The sequence below is a fragment of the Stegodyphus dumicola genome, chromosome 7 (genome assembly GCF_044657685.1).
Source record: "Stegodyphus dumicola isolate Sdum_Otavi_A_Nest chromosome 7, ASM4465768v1".
Taxonomy (NCBI): domain Eukaryota; kingdom Metazoa; phylum Arthropoda; class Arachnida; order Araneae; family Eresidae; genus Stegodyphus; species Stegodyphus dumicola.
Genome location: NC_140774.1, coordinates 14,181,748 through 14,208,138, shown reverse-complemented (window position 1 = coordinate 14,208,138; position 26,391 = coordinate 14,181,748). Strand labels below are relative to the sequence as shown.

Sequence of the window (26,391 nt, the reverse complement as noted above, 5' to 3'; positions counted from 1 at the left end):
CTCTCCAAATTTTAGTTTCTCTTTGTTAATTGAATTTGGTCTATATTTATTAATGTCTCTTTTTTATTAAACTTATTTGATTCTTCCTTTCACATTTAGAAATTTATGTTCATTCCAAATAAAATTCTAACATTTTTTATGATTCATTTTTATAATTTGTATTTATAAATAATTTTTATAAATCTTTCGAAAAACGTTTTAAATCATGGCCTATAAAATTTTACCATCATCTTTAAGTAGATGTAATTTTGAGCACACCTGCAAAAAATATTATTCCAAATTTCCTAAGATATACTTGAATTTACATATTGGCTCGCTTGGAAATTTGGCATATTTGTTATAAGCGTAATAACGCCAAATTTGGTTTACGCACTTTGTTAAAATTATTTGAAAATATGAACGATGCATCTTTTTTTCTCCAGCTCATGCACAATGAAAAAATGAAAAGGAAAATAGGTTGCTATAAATTTAGAAGTTCGCCAAAGGAATTATTCTTGGAGCAAACTAAAGAAAAATCCGCCAAGATAAATTTCTAAATTTCTCCATAACTTTTTCATCAAATAATTACAAAATTTAATATCTAAGCCTAATTTGAATCGTACAATCGCAATGTGGAAAACATTCGTATGTTATTTCAGAAAAAGTCCGATTTTTGTGCCAAAATACCTATGTTAGAACAACTGCTATGTATAAATCTAATATATACTCTTAGACAAAAAAAAAAAAAAAAAAAAAAAAAAAAAAGACGCACCGAGAAGATATAAAGCAAATTAGACACAAATTGATATGCATACAGGTTTCGAAGGAAAATGCAAAATTTTACAATTTGGCTGCCAATCAATGAACAGTTAACATGAACTACAGTCAATGAACTACAGCGCATCTGATCTGCGCAACTGGCAGAATATTTAAGAGGAGAAATTACAATTCCAGGTCATAAATTCTTCACGAATTTCATTCCGTGTATTCTGGTAGAAAGTAAGTATGCCTCGCATACAGGTGCGCAGATGTTAGAATTTGAGAGAGGTCGTGTAGTTGGGGTCAAAAAAGCCGGTTGGTCTTATCGGCGAATAGCTCGATATTTGAGCAGGAGCGATGCCCCTATTAGACGATGTTGGCAGGAATGGGCGAACCATGGCCGCACACAGCGTCAAGAAGGAAGTGGTAGGCCTATAGAAACAAGAGAACGCCAAGACCGAGCAGTCGTCAGAGCGGCACTCACAGCGCCAGATGTATCATTATCATCGATTGTACGTTCAACTAGTGCTTCAGTAACAGCAAGGACCATTTATAGACGGCTCACAGAAAGCAGGCTGAGGTCACGGCGCCCCTTGCGCCGACTACCACTGACCTCTGTACAACGTCGAGCCCGTTTGCAGCTGCGTCGGGCTCATTCGCACTGGAATGTCATTAACTGGAGTAGTCTTCAGAGATGAGTCCCGCTTTAAAATGAGCCCCGATAACCAGCGAAGGCAAGTCTGGAGACACCTCGGACAGCGGTATGATACCAACCTGACTGTCTTCCGGCATACAGGCGGACAACCAAGAGTGATGGTCTGGGGTGCCATTTCATTTCATAGTAGGACCCCTTTGGTTGTCATCGTCGCAACCTTACAGCGCAGCGGTACGTCGACGAAGTTCTAAGGCCTGTTGTGTTTCCCTCCATGTCACGCCACCCTGGGCTTACATTTCAGCAAGATAATGCCCGAGCCCACACTACACATGTTTCTACTGCTTACCTTAGCGCTTGCCGAACTTTACCTTGGCCAGCAAGATCGCCGGATCTCTCTCCTATTGAGCACGTTTGGAGAATTATGGGCGGGGCTCTCCAACTAGTTTCGGAATGTTGACGATCAAACGCGCCAGTTGGACAGAATATGGCACAATATTCCTCAGGAGGACATCCGCAACCTCTATCAATCGATGCCAAGCCGAATAAGTGCTTGCATAAGGGCCAGAGGTGGACAAACGCGTTACTGGCTTTTTCACTTTGTGAAGGTCTATCACTTCAATAAATCATCCAGTTTTTCTCAAACTGTAATCATTTGTTTTTCTGTACATGTACATCATTTCTACCGGCTCAGTAGAATTTCGTCCATCGGCCCAGTAGAACGGGAGATATAAAATTGTTCCCTTTTTTTTTCGCATTGTACTTTTTTGGGTATTCGTCCGTAGTCATCTTCCCACGTACAATTGATGATGGACTGTTTTTCCCTTTTCGATTAATAATCTTTCTTATTTTGTAGATAATTTTAAAACGTTTTTGCATAATGGAATAGAAATATTTCTCTTCGGAAAGCGAGAAAAACCTATTTGAAAGAAGAATAAATTTAAAAGCAATAGATTCTATTTCTCATTTAAAATAATAAAGTGTTGCAGGAAATTTTTATTCCAAATCTTTGCTTTATTCAATTTTTTTTGGAAGCATACTAAAGATTGCGTAAATACCCTCCGTATATTTGTTTCCTGTAATATAATACTGTTAGGATTTGTCTTACTAACTGAAATTTAAGAAAATACTGATACCCACATTAATAAGGTAGATACACCCTGATGATTGTTGCATAGTTGTTGAATCTTTGGATGTATGCTAGTAAGTTTAAGTCTGAGTTCGGCGCATACTTCAAGATAATTTTCTTACTTTGCTTTTTATTTGAATTTGTGATGAAAATATTTTCTCACACAGATACCTTGAAGCAAACTGAGTTACAGTTGTTAAAGAACAACTGTACAATTCACTATATTCCGTTTTCACTGGTAGGGAGTTTAACATTCCAATTATGCAGGGAAATGATCACGAGAAGCACCTCAATAATAGTGCTTTAAATCGCTCTTTTGTTACTAAGACTAGAGTTGAAAGTCCATAATTAGCGTAACCTTTAATAAATTTCGCAAAACATTGTTCTTTGAAGAAAATATAATACGCAGTCTTCATGCATAATTTTCAGAATGTAAGATTTTCGTTTATAGAGTGGATACGCATTTAGCATGAATTTTATTTTAGTCGTTTTTTTTAAATATAGCAGGACCACAATGGCAGGTTTCGAGAACTATTTATAGTCCGTAGACCACAGACTGAGAAACACTGGGTGAATTCTCAAATTTTAAAAAAAATTGTAAAAGAAAAATTATATTTTATATTTCGACCAAAGTGGCTTTTTTAACGCATTGTGTGTTACCTTTATTTATTAAATATCATGTTGTTCGCACTTAAGCCATAAAACGTAATTCAGAAGCAATATCGCAAAACAATTTAAAAAGAGCATATCTTTAGAATTTCCGATACATAGTCTAGGAGCGCTAGAGATAAAAAAAAAATTCGTACAGTTTTACCATTGTTCGCCTTGAAATTGTTGAGTATCTTCACCAAAAACTCATAAATGTCTCACAAAATATCGTATACATAATAAACAAATTCCAAATTCTAAATTTGGGCTTCTAGAATTCGGGTGGAGACGTAAGGTATTCAAAATCTGATGGCTCCAAGTACCGTTGTTTTATCAAAATGAGAGACACATGCATACGGTTATGCAGATTCTTTATTATTTAATTTCATTAAATATAATACAGCGCGATAATACTTGTATTTGATGTCAATGATTTGAAGAAAGAAACGCCGTGTATAATGAAACGCCACAAAATGGCGAAACGAAATTAATAGCCCTTCTAAGCTAACGCGCTTTGAACTAAAAAAGAAAATCTGAAGGCCTTCAGATTTTATATTACGCACAAAAGGGCGTTTCTTTAAGGTTTCGTGTGTTACCTTTATTTATTAAATGTCATGTTCTTCGCTCTTTAACCATAAAACTAAATTCAACAGTAATATTATAAGATATTTCTCCCGCTTTCCTAGCGTGCCTTCGGGGTGTAGTGATCAGCAAACTGAGCCGGTATTTCAGAGGTCCGTGGTTCGATTCCCGGAGAAGGCGATTGCATATTTTTCATCTCCCTTGCTTTCAAAAAAATCCTAATGTCTCTACAATATCACAAAATATTTAAAAACAGGAAAACAGTTATCTTTAAAACTACCTATAAACAGTCTCGCTCGCTGGAAATAAAAATGTATTTCTTTTTCCGTACAGTGTTGCCATTACTCGCTTTAGAATCTTTGAGTTTGTTAATCAAAAATTCATTAAAAATTTACACAATCTGAAATAGATAATAAAAAATGTTCGAAATTCAAATTCGGGCTTCCAGGTACCCTTGTTTGTTTGGAGGACTACAATATTCGAAACTGGATGGCTCCAAGTGCCATTGTTTTCTCACAATGAGAGAAACATTCATTCATTCATGCATATTCTTCATTATTTAGTTTCTTTAAATATAAATACATGCGGATAGTATTTGTTGGCAATAGCTTGAAAAGTGACCAACGCAGAAAGTGAAACGAAGCAAAATGCCGTTTTCAGACTAATAACCCTTTGTGCTAAAAGTAATTTTAAGAACATAAAATTCGACTGTTTTTGAGCTATAATTTTAATAAACTTCGATTGTTTTTTAAAGTTGTAATTTTAAATACACTGGTGTGCAAAAATTAAGGACGAGACGGTTTTTTCAATATATCTTTGTACAAAAGCTTTCCAAATCAACACATTTAATACCGTAAGATCCCCAATACGTAAGTACATGAGTAATGTAAGCAACACTTACTAAAAGAGAAATCAGAGGAATAAAAAGAAGCTTTATTGAAAAAGTAGCATGGAGCGCAATGCGACTGAAGGCCGAAACATCCCTGTGATGGGTGTCCAGCAAGAAACATCCGGTCTTTAATAGGGGATATGATCTCCCCTGACTGCTAGGCAGGTTTCACAGCGTCTGCCCATGCTGAGAATGAGGGTGTCAATGAGTTGTTGAGGCATTGCTGCCCATTCGTCTTGCAGCGCCAATCGAAGCTCCGGAATCGTTACTGGTGGTAAGGTACGAGCTGCCAAGCGTCTGCCTAGAAAATCCCATACATGCTCGATGGGATTGAGATCCGGAGATCGTGCCGACCAATCCATACGTTCAATATCCTCACTCTCTAAGAGCTGTTCGGCAGCTACTGTGCGATGACATGGTGCATTGTCGTCCATGAAAAGGAACTGCGGACCCACAGCGTCTCTAAAAAGACGCACATATGGAAGAAGAATCTCGTTACAATAACGGGTCCCGTTGACTGAACCTGCGTCGAAGATGTGAAGGTCTGTACGACTACCAAGCATGATGCCTCCCCAAACGAGAACACCGCCACCTCCATACCTGTCCCTTTCAATGATGTTCGAGGGATGATTGCGGCTTCCCCGCTCTCTCCAGATGAGTATGCGATAAGAATCGCTACTCAAACTGAATGTGCTCTCATCTGTAAAGAGTACTCGTCCCCATTCATTGTCTCTCCAATTCCGGTGTTCCCGGCACCACAGAGAACGCCTTCTCCGATGGGCAGGCGTTAGAGGTACACACCGTACAGGGCGTCGTGCAAACAGACCATCACCGTGCAGTCTTCTGGCCACGGTAAAACGCGATATCGGTCGTCCAGTCGCCTGTGTCGTGTGTCTAGCGATTTCTGCCGCTGTCTGCCGCCTGTTTCTTCTGGCCTGTAAGGCAATATACCGGTCATCTGCGGGTGTGGTTCCTCGTGGACGACCACTACTAAACCCCCGGATAGCTGTTCCTGTAGTTTGAAATTGTCTCCAAAGTCGTGAAACGATGCTGTGAGCAATTCCGAACTCTGCAGCCACACTTGTCACATTGCGGCCTTCCTCCAACTTCCCAATGATTCGACCTCGGGTAAAAGCATCCAGATGTCGTCTAACAGATTGATTATTCGCCATTTCTCGCTGAGGCAGCAACTCGGTGTGATTTTAACTGCTATACGGCGTGCAATCTCTTTGCTAGAAATACTGATCTTACACCGACAACATGCTTTATACTACTCAGACACTCCCCCATTACGTCTAGGATTTGTTTATTGATACCACTGCGAACGAGGTTGTTAATAGTTTTACGTCATGAAGAAGATACGCAATTCTTATTTTAATTAAAATATTTTAACACTTGAAAATACAGCAAATATAGAAAATGTAATGTAAAGTATATCGAAATATAGGGTGTCCGACCAAAAACGCAGAATTAAATATAATCATATAAATAATTTACCTTTAGAAACTGCAAAGTAATTTTCCATACTTACAACAGACAAATGTTCATATTTAAGAATGATAAATTAGAATTGCCTTATTATTATTATTATTAATGTTTACGTGTTCCGCCCTGATGCATTGCACAGTGGGGGGGGGGGGACTTTCTAAGGAAAGCGTGCTAATATTGGCGCGTTGCACATGGGAATGTGTGTGCCACGAAGGCGCCCATTCGGCCAGTCTTTTCGCGGGATTCGAACCGCTGACGGAACTACCAGTGTTCAAGAACTTCTCAGCCGCCTGGTGGACCAATCGACTTGATAAGACTGGCGTTTTATGGCTGTTAATTTATTTCGTAGCTTCGTTGCAGCTTAGTCGACATGGCGTGGTACACATACGAACAGTGAGTTTTGATTGGATAAACTCTTTACTAGGATGGTAAGTATTATGAACAGACTGTTAAGAAGGTTCGTGGAATCTTTTGACGTGAAAATGCACCTAATGTAACAACAAGTTAAAATTAATAAAGAAATTCTAGGACACAGGTTCAATAGTAAATATTAAATCAACATGCCCTCTGTTCAGCCGGTTTGTTGAAAACATCGCTATTGTACATGACAATGTTGTTGCAACCCGAAAAAAAGAGGAAATTACACGCGTCGTTACCTCGATAGGTCGATACGAGAGAAAGTGGTCACGAATTTCATTGAGAGAGTACATGGCTGTAGAACAAGTTGTGGAGGACATTATGCTGGACAATATTCCTCCTACCTAAATCGAAGCTTTTATCTGTTGTAAGTAAAAACGTTTTCCATTTTCTTAAAATAGAATATTTTTTAGGGGAAGGTTGAATCCGGTGCTTTATGTATTGGGACAATTTTTACGTGTTCAAAGTTTTCCTATCGTAACCCAATCAGTTATAAAAGTATTCTGCTTTAAAGTTTGTTAAACGTTTTCGCATATTTAAAGATGCTTGACCATTTAAAGTGAGACCATTAAAAAAAGGTACTTTCAAATTCTTTTCAGACTGCCTTATAAAATAAGCGTTCTAAAATTTTATTTTGTTTTCAGGAACCGCATCGAAAAAGAGTGCTGAGAATGGAACAGGGTGGAACCCTCCCATCGTGTGGAATAAAAAAGTTCCAAACACAGAAATAAATAAATTCAAGAAAATTATCGAGGAGAAGTATAACCTCCATTTTGGTAAGCGCTAAGACTGCTAACTCACATAATAATAATAAGATTCCTTAAATTGTTATCAGTCACATCCTTTTGTGATTGAAGGCAAAGTAAACTAACATTACTTCTTACACACCTGAATACGTTAAATAGTATGATATCAGTTAAAAAATTAACTTTACAGCTTCTCAAAAAAAAAAAAAAAAAAAAAAAAAAAGATATATTGAATACTGAATTACATAACTGGACTTCTGTATAATCTGCAGTCAGACACATTGGACTAACCATCAGTCAGGGCAAAACAAACTTTAAGCAGTAACAGGTAAAGCCCATAATCCACCCCCACTGCAAATAAATTCTTATACTTTCGAGGACGTTGCTCAGTTTAAATAATTTGGCGCTATTATCTCTAATGATAGCAATATTAAACTTGAAATTGACAATAGATTATTTAGAGCTAGTAGGTGTTACCATGATTTAAAGAATTTATTAATGTCTAAATTATTATACTTCAAAAATAAATTTCTTTTACAACTCTTGTAGAGACATTAGGATATATTGGGAGCAGGAGATATGAAAAATGAGCAACGCCCTCGCCGGGAATCGGACCACGGACCTCTGGAATACGCGCCGAGCATGCAGACCACCACACCACGAAGGCATGCTAAGGCGGGAGAAATACCTTATATACTCCCCCTTCTAAAGGGCGACTGGGGTTTTTAGGCGACGCAATCGCCAAATCCTGGATGTGGAGAGTCATCATCCACCACCTTTTTAGTTCGAATGCCATTGTAGAGACATTAGGATTTTTTAGAAGCAGCAGATATGAAAAATAAGCAACGCCCTCGTCGGGATTCGAACCACGGACCTCTGGAATACGTGCCCAGCGTGCAGACCACCACACCACGAAGGCAAATTGGGAGAATTACCTTATACTCTTATTAAACTTATGATATTGTAAATGCTAGCAATTAACAAAAACAAATGAAAAAAGACTTAAAGTCTTTGAATCTTTGAAAGGAGAGTACTGCAAAAAATATACAGCCCAGCTGGAGAAAATAATAGATGGAGAAATTTGTGTAACTATGAAATCGATAAAAGATACAAAAAACCTAATATTTTCCCGAGTCATCAAATCTTACCGTATCAGGTGGCTTGCAGATATTTTCATTATTGTTCCTAATTCTCACTTATCTGATCTATAGTCAGCCCAAGTTCACGAAATTCCTCGTGGCTAGGAGCGCAAATTTACGCCTGTCGTTGGCAACAGCCTTGAGAGCCTTACTGTTGACAATGCGATTGAGCTCGATTCCGCCCCAAATTTTGATGAAGAGCACTCGGTAGGACGGGTCGAGAGTTTCCGACCGCCCCTCTTTCCCTCTTCCTTCCGACCTCTCGAGAAGGCTTTCGGCTGGCTGCACATTTAAAGTGCTTCCATGTCGTAGAGACACTATAGATTTACAGGAAACTGACGTCACAGCTATGCTTAGGTATAGCGAAAAGGTTAAAGGGCGAAGATTTCAAATCCCAACGGAAGCAAGCGCTGTAACCGACTGGATTCTGAATTATAAAATGCAAGATTTTCTGAGAAACATTGTTATGATAGTTGAACGAATTCGCAAGGACTGTTGCTGAGAAACTTTCTGCAGGCTTCAGAGCTGTCACGTACATTATGAAAATAGCAGAAGACGAAAGCTGATGTGTTCTGAGAATGTCACCTCTACCTTAATTTCTTGAACAGCTTTCCCCTCACTTAATCCATCTTCGATGCTTCTTGTCACACGTGTTTTATTCTACTCTTCAAAATACATTGGAGTTCATCACCAGGTTATTTTTTTTTATAATTCGAAACTTCCTACTGTTCTACAAGGGTTAGGGCCTCTGGCCCAGGTACCCTGGTGTACCGAAGCACCGTTCTACCAGGAGGCGACTATAGATTTACAAGCGTCCATGCCTTATCCGGGATTCGAACCCGGACCCTTCGGCACGGCAGACAGCGACGCTAACCACTGTACCGGTTGGGAGGTTCCGGGCATATATTTTTAGATGTGACAGTTTGAACCCTGCTAAAAAGGTGACTTTGCAACTGTAGAAGGTACCAGGAAAAGAGGAAAATCTCGCAAAAGATAGATAGCCTGTGTGGAGGGAGATCTTAAGATTTAAAAAATCCATTGTTGGAGGAAGCTTTTTGAGACGGCCTTGGCCTGTGATAGGCTGTAGTGCACTCGCACTACAACCCATTTCTTCTGCTTCAATACATAAGATATGCATTTATTATCATTACTCGCATTTTATGAACTTATGTTATTGTATAAGTTCCTGCATTTACATAAGTTGATGCTATTTCCAAAGTTCTAGGAACTGAGTTTAGTTCAATTTTCTAGAACGTATAGGCAACGCATGACAAGTCTTGACATGTTTATGGAGCTTGATATGTTTTAGATCTTTCATTAATCTTTGGACATAAAAATGCGCTGTTCAGTTCAGTGTAATATAAATCGCTTAAAAAGTCATTTTTTTTCTGAGCTGATAATCAGCATTTGGTAGTAAGTGCTATTTTATACCATGGGTGTTTCCTTTATGGCCTTTTATTGTACTGGTTGAGATTTGTACTCTGGCAGTCTCGGCTGTGGAGATATAAAACCTAAGAAGCTGGTTCCAATTATCCGAAACAGCTGATTATACTGTCCCAGAGGGCAGCGGTTTCGAGAATCCAAGTGGATACCTGACCACCAGTCGTCATTTCAGACAGGTTCTAACATCTCCAAATCCTACGTGGTTCATCCAGACGTGGAGTATCGAGATGTGGAGTATATATAGTTATTATATATATATATATATGTCATAATAAAAGAAAAAGGAAACTGTCGGAACACTGTAGATGCTTGCTTAGATCCATATTGAAAAAGATTTTGATTGCGTAGTATGCTAGTAATGCTAACTTGGTAACATCTAAAGAACTTGGCAGTCGAGGCAGTTTTAATTCCATTTTTATTTCCAATTGATATTTGTGGCCACAATCACTTGGCACTCTAGTCGTGCCTTTCCACAGAAGATTTACATTTTTGATATTGTTGGGATAGAAAGCAAGCCAGCGAAATTACATCTTAGCAGAGCAGACGGCAAAAGCTGAAGTGCGTAGTTATGAAAGATGGAAGCACGCGAAGAGAAAAGTTTTAGTTTACAGTGGCAGTTTCAGTTCTTAATTATTACGTCATCAGAGTTGCGCGGGCCATAGAATGATCTAGAAATGACGCAATGCAGAGAAGTTATTACAATTTTAGAATAGAGAGGAAGAATTAATGTTTATAGTTATAATTCTGATTCATACATTTTTTATCTTACATATTTCCCCCCTTCAAAAAGAAAAAGGCGTAGCGACAGAGAAGCCTTTTTAAAGAGAAAGAGTTAAAGCGCTAGCAAATAAAAAAGAAAAACATAAATCATAAAATTGATTCTATAAAAGTATAATTTATAAATATCAATTTTTTTAAATAAATTTTTAATTTTTAAAGTCCTATTGAATTTTTCAGCATTTCAGTCCAAAAGTCTTTTTGTTTGAAAGTTCACATAATCATAATTCATCAGGGAAGGTTCTTGTTATTACAGAATATCACAAAAACTTTTACATAATCATTTCTTATAATTAAATGTAATGCACATAAATATTTATGATACTTATTTCCATACTGATAAATTATAATTTAACATCATAAATAATAGGATTAAGATTTTCAGAATTTATGGTTTCACCGTTATCATCTTTCATTTACAATTCCTGATTTTACCAAACTGGAAGCCTTCTAAACAAACAAATCCATCAATAGGGCTGTCCTCTTGAGCTAACCAGTGTGTTCTCTGCACTAGTGGCCCAGGGTGCCTAGGCAGTTACTTGAAAAGGCCTCCGTTCCTTGCATTAAGGTAACTGGCCTTTGAGAACTGCACTAATACATTCCATAATAAAAAAATATAATAATAATAATATAAAAAATTTACATGCATTCATAAAATGAGAGCCTCCAACATTATCTTGCATGAAGAGGGTAAAAGGAACAACTGTACAGAGGTAATTGCAGGCCTCTTTTAAAGGAACCAGTACACCTTCATCATACTATACTTAACACACAATAACCCATAAATTTTAACATGCATTTACCATAATTTCATATTACTTATCTGTACTAATTTCACTTATTTTTAACATCTTTATTTTTAGAATAATTATAAAATTCGTATTCAAAATTCTCAACAAAATTTCAAAAACATAAAAACTTATCTTAACATCCTTCCCTATGAATAATTTAAATAGCTTAAAATTAATTACTTAATTTGCTCACACATAATTATGAAAAATTAGAAAAATTAATGAACAAGAATGTCAGATTTTCTCAAAACAAATTGCAGAAATTTTAACCAAAGTTGAAATATAAACTATAGAATCCGCAGCACATTAAATAATTTAGTTCCTGAGCTAGATTCACACGAATGTAATAATTTTTGAGCTGTTGAAAAAGCAGAAGTGCAAATAATTTTCTGTCGCACATACTTGCAAACACTAACTCAGATCGATCTTGAACCCGCTGTAATGCTTAATTCCTAAACGGTAATTCACTGATGATTTACTTTTCACTAGGCATTCGAACTTCTCATTTTATCGAGAGATTACTTTCAATCTGTAAACACTACGCGTGATTTTTTTTTTCCTTGAAACACTTGCAAAACACCATAGCAGAAGAATGATCTGTTATTTTTTAAACACTGAAAAAACAAATTTGATGATTCACTTCTTTCACATTATCTTGGATTTATCACAAAATGATGATTTGAAGAGCTGAATTAAATTTTCCATTGAGGTTTCAGGCTGCAGGAAACTGTCCTTACCGGCTTGATTGTCATAATAAAAGCACAAGGAAAAGACGGAACACTGTAGATGCTTGATTAGACCCATACTGAAGAAGAATTTGATTGCGTAGTATGCTACTAATGCTAATTTGGTAATATCTAAAGAACTTGGCAGTCGAAGCAGTTTTAATTCCATTTTTATTTCCAATTGGTATTTGTGGCCACAATCACTTGGCACTCTAGTCGTGCCTTTCCACAGAAGATTTACATTTTTGATATTGTTGGGATAGAAAGCAAGCCAGCGAAATTACATCTTAGCAGAGCAGAGGGCAAAAGCTGAAGTGCGTAGTTATGAAAGATGGAAGCACGCGAAGAGAAAAGTTTTGGTTTACAGTGGCAGTTTCAAGTCTTAATTATTACGTCATCAGAGTTGCGCGGGCCATAGAATGATCTAGAAATGACGCAATGCAGAGAAGTTATTACGATTTTAGAATAGAGAGGAAGAATTAATGTTTATAGTTATAATTCTGATTCATACATTTTTTATCTTACATATATATATATATATAGTTATTATATGTTGTATGAACTTAAATCCATTTAGTGCGAATACAAGTTATTATTACTTGCGCAATTGCTGCAAAGTTAGTTAATAATAATTTATTTCCTAAACAGTATTGATTAATTGATTATATTATCTCCTAAGTTTAATTAAAGTAGAATTATTTTAAAAGTGTGCATCCATACTGGTAAGTTATATTTTGAAAGATGTTTTGAAGTAATTTGAAAGCAAAATGTTAATAATGTTTTAACGGGGACTCGAGTTAAATCATCACGAAGAATAATATTACAATTGTAAAAGTAAAAATTAAAAATTAAAACATGTAATTATTGTCATTGATCGGAAATTAGTTGACTTTTCAAGGGGAACAAACCAACTCCCGTTCAGTGATCAATAATTGATAAAAATACGTAAATATGAAAGTGTTTCGTCTTTACTCGAGTTATAAGTTAAACACCATAGCAGAAGAATGATCTGTTATTTTTTAAACACTGAAAAAACAAATTTGATGATTCACTTCTTTCACATTATCTTGGATTTATCACAAAATGATGATTTGAAGAGCTGAATTAAATTTTCCATTGAGGTTTCAGGCTGCAGGAAACTATCCTTACCGGCTTAATTGTCATAATAAAAGCACAAGGAAAAGACGGAACACTGTAGATGCTTGATTAGACCCATACTGAAGAAGAATTTGATTGCGTAGTATGCTACTAATGCTAATTTGGTAATATCTAAAGAACTTGGCAGTCGAAGCAGTTTTAATCCCAGTCAAACCGGCAATTCTAGTCAGGCCAAATATTTCCGCGAATAGTTGTTACTCAAAGAACTTATACTCATGAAGCATTTTAGTCAATTCAATTTGGAGTAAAAATCAATTACTGTAGAGAAATCTTGTAAAACTCGAGTAATCGTCCCCGAAACTATCATCTTTATGTATTTGAGTACTATATTATTTGTAGAAATTAAACATTGGAAATTGTCATTATGAAATCGAAATCAAAGTAAAGTTGAAATAAGCATAGAAGATTATAAAAAAGATAGATAATGCAAACTTTGCAAAAACAAATCAAAGAGAACATAAAAATAATATAAAAATAAAATAGAAAATAATATAAATAAGATCAGTGAATGTACATGAAGATATAAAGGCCAGAAAGGTATTAAGTAACTTACATTCTTTCTAGTGGGGGAGTTGGCAATGTGTTCTCTTCGTGTCTGACTCAGAAGTGTAGGGTGTCCGAAAATTCTTAGCGGCAGTAGGGGCTTTGAATTATATCAGTCGGTAAGACTTGGGTGAAGAAATTTATGGTAGTGGGTGGGACTTGGAATTCTTGAGGGATGTATTTTGTGGAGTTCTTATCTGAGAGAGACCGTCTGTTAAGATTTTTTTAAAAATACTAGTGAATGGAAATTAATTAATTTCTGGTTAATTGTCGTGTCGCAATGATTAAGAATTTAAGAAAGGAAAAAGGCATTTTCGCTGTCCAAGAGCTAGTAGACAGTCTAAAGGCAGGAAATAGGCCCATTTTTTTAGTAACAGTATAGTAACAGTATATGTCTGAAGACAATTAGCTTTTTACAATATATACAATTGAGTAATTACACTATATACAAATCTTTCAACTGACAGTCATCCAACTTATACCGCCTTCTCAGGTTTAGGAATAAATTATCATATCCCTATCAGTTAAATGATTTAGAGTGAGTATTTAACGCCTGCTCTTTTGAGGCAATGGTTGATAAATTGAAAGGGAAATAGATTATTTTTGAGAATTTTGATAAGGATCAAAATTTCGTGTTGTAAATCTATTGTATCTGTGCATATAGTTTTAATTCGTTGTATTTGATTAATTATAGTAACGACGAAATAAATTATTTCTGTTAATTTATATCTATACCTATGTCTATCTATCACAGATAAAAAAATAAAAATTTTGAAACAAATCCACAAAGACGTGAAAGAAATATATTGTATATCTATCTATATCTCTCTATACATATCGTATATTTTACGCTTTTTTTTTTTTTTTATTATTACTCGAGGTTAATATCATAAATATCGTTTGAAGTGCTATTTTATATCATGATTTTTATAAGATATTGTTATAAGATATGAAACCTTTTTACACGCTTTTTATCTGAAGTTTCCAATTTGAAGTTTCTGTCCATCCACTTGAATAATCTTATCTCATGCATTGTTGCAGCATAGCAATCTGAGTGTTAGATCTTCAGTGCTATTTACCGACGCATAATCTGAATGTCGCCTGAAAATTTGCTTAGTCCAGCTTATGTTCCTTATCACTACCTTGAATAGTGATAAAAAATCAAAGCTCTCACTTCTGATATTTAATTCACAAACTTAATCATAAATTCTATGCTAATACTCACATTTCACGAGACAGCAATGAATATTCTTCCTCCTCAAACAATTCCTTAAAAATTAACAAACTATTCGAAGCATTAAACAACTCTGTAGTCATTTTTAGCTTCCAACATATCAAAAGCTAAATTTTCGTTTGGTTTATTTGATTATGGCAAAACACTCGAAGACTATCTGCCTAAGGGGAAGAATACCTTCGTGGAGGACTTTCTGAACTAGCTCGCATCCACGTTACTTATGTAGAAAACCACGAAAATACCCATGCAGCTATCCATTCGCAGGAACTCGAGCTTCCAGAGTGAACTACCAGAGTTCACTGAGTTAACCGCTCGGCTTCTGAGCTGGTGGGCGAAATTAATCAATAAGTTATCACATATACATAGCAGGTGCTACTTAATATGATCACGTTTATTCACGGATATTTTGATAACATTAAACGATGAGAAAAATAATGATCTTTACAGTAGCAAAAGAATTTATCTAATTTAAAATAAATATAACTAGAAATATATATGTAAGAACTTTCACAGCATTTTTAATTAGGAAATTATAAAATTTTATTTATGAAACTTTCATGATGTCTGTAATGCAAAAATTAATTTCCAAAGTATTCATAACTTTTATGGAAATTATTTGACTGATGCTATATTTCTCATGTGAATATTTGGAAGCCATCCCTCGTCGTAAGAGAACTTGCCAAAGTAAAATTTAAAATTAGGCAAGAAAGCAGCCCTATTTTTGGCGCAGACATTTTCAGGAAATTTTTTAAAGTTTTTTTATAAATTATTTGGTGACTTTATCTTTTATTTGGCGGCTTTACTTAAATTTTTAAAAAATTATTATATGTTATTTTGATTACATTGGCCAAATCGTTGATCACAATAAGCGATGCATGTTTTTTATACAAAAGGTTGGACCTTCAGTAATTTTACAACAATATCCGTATCATAATAGTACCCGTCGTCTACTTTGCATAAACATACACGAACAGGATTTCTGAAATTTCATAAGACTTTTATGAAGTCCTTTCAAATTTCACATCTTTAACTTTCAAGTTTTTGTAAATGCTTATATTTACAAGACGGTACTATAAATTTTCGTCGCACAGTTTGCCATTTTCATTTGCGGGTTGGTTATGACAAAGAACTCAAGCGCTTTGTGCCTAAGGGAAGGAATGCCTTCCTGGAGGATTTTCTAAGGATAACTGGTTCCTTAGAAATACGTTGCATGAAACTGGTTCGTATATACGTTACGGAAACTGGTTAGTATAATCGTATATACATTACACATGCTCGTTTTGTCTTTCGTGGAGAAAACTACGAAAATGCCTATACAGACGCACGTTTGCGGGGATTCGAACCTCCGACTGAACTATTAGTGTTCAGCGACTTGGCCGCTGGTGGGCTCTTCATCTACGGGAGACTAGCTTATAGTATTTTAAAATGATAACTACATTAAACATTTAAAAGATACCATTTTTAATTGCATGTGTATATTACTTCCTTTATAAGCCTTTAGTTGAAATATATAAAAGGAAATTTTTGAAAATATAACTTGCCCAAAATTTATTTAAAAATAAAAATGATACATACAGTAATTAGCCATTTCCAATTTTTGATTTAAGAAACTAGAAATGGCAAGTCTGTGTACTGAATTCTGACCGCTTGTACCGGAAACTGCTTGCGAATTTAATCATGTTTTCCAGTTATTATACTGTTATATTGACACAGTAAATAAAAATCTACTATTTACTTTCTTTCCTGGTGTAACACTTTGAATAGCCTGAAGTGTAAAATACTTTGGCTATATATCGATATACTAGTTGTTGTTATAAATGCTATCCAAACGATGTTACTCCACGTTTACGACAGAAGAAACTAAGCTGGAATGCAAGAAAATGGTACATCATTTAGAAATTACAGATTCATTTTTGCTCCTAAATTTCTAAACCGTCTGCTTGTAAAACGAGTCAAACAAGAGGTTTTTAGTATAATTTTTGATTGGATAGGCAGAGGTCTAAGTGTTTCTTTTGCTGTTTTCCTGTAAATAAGTGTTTTATAACTACTCCGAAAATTTTATCTTCCATGTATTAATTCTTTACAGATTCTTATTGGGATTTCCATAAATGGTCTATAGAACATTATGACAATTTCTGGGAGGAAGTATGGAATTATTTTGGCGTCATCACATCCAAACCTTATGAGAAGGTACTTTTTTCTTATTTTTCCGTTCAAATTTAACATGGTCTGCATAAGTTTCATTAATGCGATAGTTTTAAAACGAGCAGCACATGCTGCAGTAGTTCTTATTATATTAATATATATATGTTACGGTGAAACACCGAAATCTGGAGAATGTCGAAACCTCGAGAATGTCGACCGTAGAATGTCAACATTCACATAGTCACTTGGTGTATGTCCGAAATACTTTCCAAATACTCTTATTTCTGACATACACCGGTAAATGTCGACATTCCCCTTGTACTAATGGTGAATGTTGAACATATAAGAATATTATATTTTCTTCTCCGTAATTCAGTCGCGAAAAAATGCACTTGAGACTTAAAATAAGAACTTAAGAATATAAGAACTTAAAACACACAGTACATTCAAAATGAGAAAGTAAAATAATAGAAGTTAAAAACTTACCAAATTATGTGATTCAAATCTTATTTATTGCAACAACTTAAACTATTATGACACGTTGAATTGCACAAGAGGCCCTTACTTTTACAACTGCATTTATTTGCGGAACACTTCCTTTTGCAATGTCAGCGTGTACATATACTCCTCTCTTTTTGACCTACACCAGAGCATATCTGTGATTGTCGACATGCACCGGTAAGGGTCCGAATTTACAAGAATGTAAAGCAATATTCGATCTTTCACCGACGTATTTGGTGAATGTTGACATTCTCCGGTGAAAGTCGACATTCTCCAATTTCGGTCTTTCACGGTAACATATATATAAATATATTAATATATTTTTACTTCCTTGTACTAAGTAAAGGAAGTATTGCTATAGCGAAATATGCTACTTAATTTATCTTATGAACCTATATTATTTTCTTGAGTACTTTTACTTTTCATTTTTTTCAAACAGCACATGAAAACTTTATATTTTTCAGGTGGTAGTGAAAACCGGCGATGGATTTTTAGATTACGATTGGTTCCCTGGTGCAGCTTTCAACTATGCTGAAAACATTCTGAGGATAAGGGATGACAGAGTTGCTCTTATTTACCTGGGTAATTTATTTCATAGTTTCGTTTATTGGAAATTTGTGTTTTGCAATTTTAAAATAGACATTTAAAGGCGCAGGGACCCTCCTTTCATTTCTGCTTGTAGCATGTGTCGTCATCACCGCACAGGAAAAATTAAGGGAACTTGGCAAATTAGAGATTTCGACCATTTTTCCGATAGGATGTTTCCGTTACCATGGTTAGAAGGCATGATTTAGGCGAAATGACCTTGAAATGTCTATTTTAGTACTGCACTAAATAATGGAGGATAGTTCTTATAATAGTGCATTAGGGTTTCTTAAATTTTAGCAAGAGTTTAATATAAGAGCATAAAACCAATTAATTAATCAACAGTTCAGGAGTGCAAAAGGATTTTTCTATGTCAAATTTCTTCTGATAAATTTGAATATATATAATTTCAGCTTTGTATCCCAGCAAATTTCTGGTCTGTTATCAGTTTAAAGCAATTCATTTAAGGATATACTCGAATAGTTTTCTTTATTTAATATACGGGTCTTAGAAAATGAAATTGAAAGCTATTATTGAAAGTTCTCGGCGAGGAAACTTCTGCTAACTCTTACATATTTTCGAAATTTTCTAATTTATTCAAAAATACATTAACAACTTGTTATAACTTTGCTTAAGGAACTATTTTGAGGAGCATTTGTAAATTCTATATTAATGTGAAAAATTTAAGAAAAAATTTCGTATTTCAACCTACAACCATGAAATTGATAAAAGGGGCTTTTTGTGATCAGTGTAATGAAGAGCTACAATACAGAGATGATGCATATGCAGATATAACAACATGACGCAGAGGGCACGTCAGATGTCAGTGTGAATAGTGCGAGGCAAGGCAAGAACGGAAGGTACATTTCCTGGCATTCTTCCGCAAGTGAAATTGAGATTGTATGTACAGTATGGCTGCAAGAAAACATAAGCATGCCTTTATACGTGGCAGAATCAGCTGGTCTCCCAAGAATGACAGGTAAAGCTGTAAAAAAGCTTGGTGGTCTGAAACATGACCGATATATCGCTCTGCATGCGATAAGAGATTGAAAACAGACAGCGAGCAATTTGTTCAGCAGTTGTGCACGTCAGTTGGACGGCAAGTGTCCCGGTTTACTATCGCAGAAGACTTCATAAAGGTGACCTATTTGCCAACCGTCCTAAACTCTGCATATCACTGACAGCAACCCATTGGCGGTACATAACGATTGGACACATCATCAATGGAGTCAAGTTCTCTTCACCCCCAACTGTTATAGTGGTTAATGGCTCTAACTTCCGTACCGAAAAGCTCGGGTTTAAATCCCAGAGAAGGTATGGATGTTTGTAAATGCATAGTGTCTGTGCGATACGGGGGCACATGAAGAGAGGTCCTTTCGCGCTGCTACCTCTCAAAACTGGGTGTGGAACTGAGCTAAAATATGGGCTGTCATCTGTATGGCGCTGAAGGCTCATACCAACGATAGGCGCATTTTACTCCTTGCCACCGTGCATGTCGTGGGCTTGTGCTGACCATTGTGAGACAAGTGAGATTGGTTACAACAAGTGCTCTTTACCGGAGAGATTCATTCAGTCTGAGAAACGATTCACAACACCAGTTAATGTATAGATAGAGGTAGGGACAAGCTTTCATTCCGCTAAAATCAGAGAAAGAGGTTGAGTGCGGTGATCGTTGGGTGACCCTGGTCTTCTTGAATAAGGAGGCATTATGATGAACAGATGGACGGAGCTCCACACTTTCTACAGATGTTCACTTACCGGAGATCGCTACTGTGATGAAGTTATCCTCCTCGACATGCATCTTTATCTTTTCCAAGGTGTCACTGGTCCCAGCTTTGTTTTTAGGGCGAAAACGTAGGGTCACCTAGGAATCGTGCTGTTAAGGAGTTCCTGGAAAGTGAAAATATCCACAGAATGAATTGGCCAACGTGCTTCCCTGAGTTAAATCCCATTGAATATATGTGAGATACTTTAGGGAGACGATTTTACCCTTCGGAGAACACCAAAGAGCTGAAACGAAACAGATGCTCCTTGAAAAATGGGAACTCTTACCCCAAGAACTGTAAGATAATCAGGTGTTGAGCATCGACAGATGGTCCAATGTGTAACCATTCTAGATAGGGAAGTTCATAGCCCTTAGTAAATTTCTTTGGTTTGTTCTTCTCTTGCTTGACCAGATAGATTTTTGTACCAACGCCATTCTATCAATAAAGCCTTTTTTCTATTCGTTCCGTAATTATGTGTCCTGTTCATTTTTTAGCTTCTATACTTTCCTCCTCTTTTAAATGAATATCATGTTCCCAGCTGATTGCTTGAGGAATTATGGTCAAAATCAGAAACAATGCCTACGTTTTGCTCACTACGTGTATAAAAATGTTAGATGTATAATCTGTATTGTTAAATGTGGAATCTGTATGTATGTACGTTCCTCCCACTGTGGAAAAGCCCGACACCTCGAGCCACCGAATTTTGGATACATGTAGTCCTTCACACAAACATGTGCACCCGGAAGTAAAAATTTTGAATTTGGAGTTTTTTTTTTTTTTTTCATATATTTCATATGTGATGCCCATTTAATGACATTATGTTTAATAAACTCGTCGATTTAAGAGCAATTTATTACCATTTTTCAAAGAGTACAACATTTATGTTTCCGAAAAGAGTACAATTCTACGTTATGTTAATGTTTCAATGTATATCAAAATATGTATTGAGAGTAATAAGCTTCATATTAATGTAAAAAATCTTAATTAAATAAAAATTTTAAATATTTAGAAACACAAATAATTTTTTTTTAATTCTGAAAATTTAAATAAGCAAAAGTGTTTTAAATAAAAAATGTATTTTTAAAGTTAAGAATTTTCTATGTGTAAACTGTGATGTGAAAATATTCCTGTGCTAATTAATTAACTAATTATCACTAAAATTCCAGAAGAAAATAAGATTGATTTAACCAATCTCTCATCGAGAAAAATGTGGCTTAAGAAGATTTATTTGATCACGTCTACTCATCTGATAAGAGCTTATTAGATCAAACTTATTTATTCTTTTGGAGTTTTTTCCATTTGTATTCTCTTTTGCTTAAACAAATTTTAAAAATATTTTTTGCATTGCTTAATTTATTACCATACATCTTTTTAAATAATTTTATATGTGTATTTTTATTTTATTGTTTCATGAGAAAGTTAAAATTTTTATAAATTTAAATACCGTAATTGCTTTTGCTGATACAGCGCAAATTAAACAGTTTCCTTGGAAGTTCGTATGTAAAATGTTTTGGTTGATATATGTATAAAACGGATATAGTAGAACCTTTTCTTTAACCATCTATTTTGTTTAAAATGTATTATAAGAATTATTTAACTATTACACATTTTATTTCTTCACCTGTAATGCAAATGTGTGTGTGTCACTAATATTTAAAAGCTGTATTGTTCCCATTCTTGTGAATCTTTATTTATTCCCTAATTGTAATATAAATTGTAAATATTTATATTGCAAATATATATATGTATAATATATATTGTAAATATATAGTTACATATAATTATAATATTGCTGTATCTATTGTAAATACAATAATTGTAATTACAATAAATATACATGTATAATATACAGGGTGATTATAATTAAAGTTCCACTTCGAAATAGTCATACAAGAAAAACTACTGAACCAAATGTTATCAAACTTGCTAATCGTGTAAAGGAGATCATGAGAAATTATTTTCGGTGAAAAAACACAAATTCAAAAACTCACCACCGGGGGAGGAATGTCACTGTATGCAATATTGCTAAACGAAATAAGGCATGAAGGCATCGGTTTAAAATGTGCTTAATTGTTTCTGAAACGTGTTACAAAGCAGGCTCAATTTAGCGTCCACCATTTTCCGAAAGCAAGTTTAATCATATTACTGCATTCTCAACAGCAGCTCTTAGTATATCAGGAGGAATGTTACAGACATGTTGGTGTATCGCATCTTTCGATTCCCTCAAACTGCTTAGATTATCAACATAAACAGTGCTGCCGTAAGCCGTTTATAAGACAATGAGATTTTGCATAACCCCATAAACAGTTTCGTTTTAGAAACGATTAAAAAACTTTCAAACCGATATCTCCATGCCTTAGAGCCCAATTCAGGCTTCAAAAATCACAAATTAGTGATCTGTAAGTAACCGATTTCCGGAATGCGCAAACTTTAGCGTGTGATTTGCGATCTCACCTTTTCTAATCGCTAATTTGTGTTTTTTTACTGACAGATTTCTCTGTTACACTGATGGCGCACTCTACTTACTCTACTACTACACTCTACTCTACTCTACTCTACTACCATTTAAAGGCGTCTTTAAGGCCTTTAAATGGTAACTTTGTTTAGGTCAACGCTTCTTAAAGGTATACAACATGTTAAACCCGTGTAACAAAATTTTAAGTTAGATTTCGACCCTTATTTCGTTTAATAATTTTAACGCAGCCCCATCCCCCCAGGTGGTGAGTTGAATTCCATGACCTCCTTTACACGATCACCAAGTTCAACAACATTTGGTCGAGTAGTTTTCCTAATATGACCATTTCAAAGTAGAACTTTAATTATAACCACCCTGTATATTGCTCATCAAAAATAATTACAAATTATAAATACTTGCTGGAAATCGTGTTATTTATATTTAAATTTCATTAAACCCCAAATTTTAAATAGACTTCTTTATTCAGATGAGACCGGGTACGAAGAGACAGTCACCTTTGCTGAGATGTTCGAGGAGGTTAAGTTGTACTCAGCGGCATTCCGAAAACAGGGTTTAAAAATAGGAGACACTGTAGCCGGTGAGTATTAATTGAACATAGAAAACATTTCAGTAAAAGATTTGTCACATTGTACTTAAGTAAGATGCAGATATCAAGTTGCGCTTTAAATAAAATCTTGTGACACATTTTCCTACAGGTTCACATTTGTGTCTAAATATGTCTTAAATATGTCAAAGCGTAAATTAAATACTATCTGAAAAGAAATAACTAATTTTAAGAAAAGTAAGTAGATTGGAAAATCACTTACAGTTATCTTGTGAACTTTAATCTAACTTTCCCTCATATCTAATTACGATATTAAGACACTGAATTAGGTAGCAAAAATTTTGAACAAACTGCTTTATTTCTTAATATCCGCTAACTTTTGCTTCGATGCAAATCGATTGAAAACCAGCTTTTTATTGCAGAGAAATAACCATTTCAATGGAATTCGCCGAAAACATGGCGGACGAAAATGTCGCGGAGAAAACATCGCAAGGCGAAAACGTCATCATACAAAACGTCTTGGAAGAAAAGAAAACAAGGAGAAAACATCACAGTTCTAAAATATCGTGGTACAAATCATCGTCGTCAAAAAAAGGGGGGTTCAAAGACTTCGCAGTTTAAAAATATCGTCATTGAAAATATCGTGGTAAAAAAAAAAGCACCTACAAATCATCGTATAACGATAACGTCGCATACATGCGCCTTAAAAATTCCTATATTCGCATAATGATTTATGACCGCAAGAAAGAATGAGGAATGGTTTTACTTTTAGATTTTATATTTTTAAATTATTTACAATGAGGAATGGTTTTACTTTTAGATTTTATATTTTTAAATTATTTAGAATGAGGAATGGTTTTACTTTTAGATTTTATATTTTTGAATTATTTAGAATGAGGAATGGTTTTAATTTTAGATTTTATATTTTTGAATTATTTAGAATGAGGAATGGTTTTACTTTTAGATTTTATATTTTTAAATTATTTACAATGAGGAATGGTTTTACTTTTAGATTTTATATTTTTAAATTACTTAGAATGAGGAATGGTTTTACTTTTAGATTTTTAAATTATTTAGAATGAGGAATGGTTTTACTTTTAGATTTTATATTTTTAAATTATTTAGAATGAGGAATGGTTTTACTTTTAGATTTTATATTTTTAAATTATTTAGAATGAGGAATGGTTTTACCTTTAGATTTTATATTTTTAAATTATTTAGAATGAGGAATGGTTTTACTTTTAGATTTTATATTTTTAAATTATTTAGAATGAGGAATGGTTTTACTTTTAGATTTTATATTTTTAAATTACTTAGAATGAGGAATGGTTTTACTTTTAGATTTTTAAATTATTTAGAATGAGGAATGGTTTTACTTTTAGATTTTATATTTTTAATTTTTTTTTTTTTTTTTTTTTTTTTTTTTTTGTTGAAAAAATTTAGAAGGAAATTTAAGCATTCGGAGACTGAAACTGAGTAGAAAATAATTATAGATATAGCTGTTAATAGAATTTTAAACTTTTACAGTTAACTAACAAAGGCCATTAATTAATTATCTTTCTTTATAAAATTTTATTGGTATTTTTCATGAAAAACGTAGTCTGGAAAAGGAAGACCAGTAACTGCATGTGGTTACCTATATTAAACTTGTTTAATTAATTATCCTATCATAAAATTAGAATTCATTTATACTTATTTTAAGTTTAATTTATTAGTTTGCTGAAAAATAGAAAAATAAAAAAGTTTCTCATTCCTTTTTGTTCTCACAAATCATTATGCGAATATCAAACAACTTTTAAAGGCTGTGATGTTGTCGTCGTGCGATGATTAGAAAGCGCCTTTTTTTAAAAAATGATATTTTCGAAGACGATGTTTTTATTTTCAGAAGTTTTTGAATCGCTTTATTTTCGACTACCATGTTTCGAAGCTGAGATGTGCTTTCTTCTCTCCTACGATGTTTTAAATGACGTCGTTTTCGCTTTGCGTTGCTTTCTTCGCGACCTTTTCGTCCGGTATGTTTCTGCCGCGATATTTTAGCCTTTAACCATTTCAGTGAGTCTTTGTTACTGAAAGTTATCGGCATTTCAAAAGTAGTGTTTTTATACAAATTACTGCACTTCTCGGGAAGAATTTAAATGTACTGAAACTATTGTTTAAGTAGGTGGACAAAATGCAAAAAAGAAAGAAGCATACGGGGCGTCCACAAAGTTCCTGAAAAAATTTACTGTTTGTTGTTTGGAGATGGAACAATTTATACCTTTGCACTAATCGCACTTTCACAAGCAAAGTTCAAAGATTTTGTGTCATATTACTAAAGCTTCATAACCTCCGCATGAGACAAAATGACTCTAGCTGACTGTTCTTCTAGTGTACGAAAGGTATTTAATCGACGTACGAGGTAAACTCTGGCTGTTACTTCTGCTCATTGAAGAAAAATGGTTCTAAAATCTTGTCATGCAGCATACCCGACTATCCATTCACTTTCGAGCTGGTCCACTTCAACTCTCTTGTGACACGGGGATCTTTGAATCCCCAAGTCCTCCCATTATGAATGTACTAAACCAAACAAATTGTTGTGAAAAACTTTGACAGAATTTGACAAACATTTACAACACTATCTCTTACAAGGTACTCACAATAATTCTGTACAGTTGTCTAAGAATGTAACAACTTATACCTTTGGCACTGGTCACACATTCATAAGCAAGGCTCAGATATTTTTTGAGAAGTGACTCAAGCTACACAACATCAACATATATTTTGGAAAATAGATATTATCCGCACTATTGCTCAGTAGCTCTCAGTATATTCCCTGATATTTCAGTTCCAAATTTCTTTATCCTTGCACCTTCTAAGTATCACTAAATCAAGAGAAATTATGAACGCCTCACTTTGAGGATAAAACCTTTTATTTTTAGACGAAGCCTATCATTTGTGTTCTTGTGACATTAAAAGTGTAAGATTGTACAAAGTTTATGAAAGAAAATATATATTATGCAGTTGAAATAAAAATATTTTGTGTGTCTGAAGTATTAGTGGACGGTGTTATAGAGCTGAAGTGTTTCTGGAAGTCGCCATTGAATGTATGCACATAGATTCCATCAGTAGCTTTGTAATTTTCATCATAGATGTTTTAAGGATCAACGTTAAAAGAATTACACATAACTATTTATATGTAACTGACCAAATCAAAAAGGAAAAAAACATACGCAGTTCAATACAGATAATGTTTAAATTTCAGTAGCGATTTTCTTAATGGTTGAGACATTTAAATG

General features: G+C 34.5%; 2 protein-coding genes across 2 annotated transcripts in view; one reads left to right on the top strand and one right to left on the bottom strand.

Moving 5' to 3' along the window:
* LOC118192183 (acetoacetyl-CoA synthetase-like) overlaps positions 1-26,391 on the top strand; it is a 101,531-nt gene that overhangs the window by 16,870 nt on the left and 58,270 nt on the right. The window contains exons 2-5 of the mRNA XM_035363088.2: positions 7,188-7,319; positions 17,186-17,289; positions 18,210-18,327; positions 23,039-23,149. Coding sequence (XP_035218979.1) covers positions 7,188-7,319; positions 17,186-17,289; positions 18,210-18,327; positions 23,039-23,149 — 465 coding nt within the window. The remainder of the gene's footprint in view (positions 1-7,187; positions 7,320-17,185; positions 17,290-18,209; positions 18,328-23,038; positions 23,150-26,391) is intronic.
* LOC118181549 (acetoacetyl-CoA synthetase-like) overlaps positions 1-26,391 on the bottom strand; it is a 162,134-nt gene that overhangs the window by 114,441 nt on the left and 21,302 nt on the right. The gene's annotated exons all lie outside the window — the stretch shown is intronic.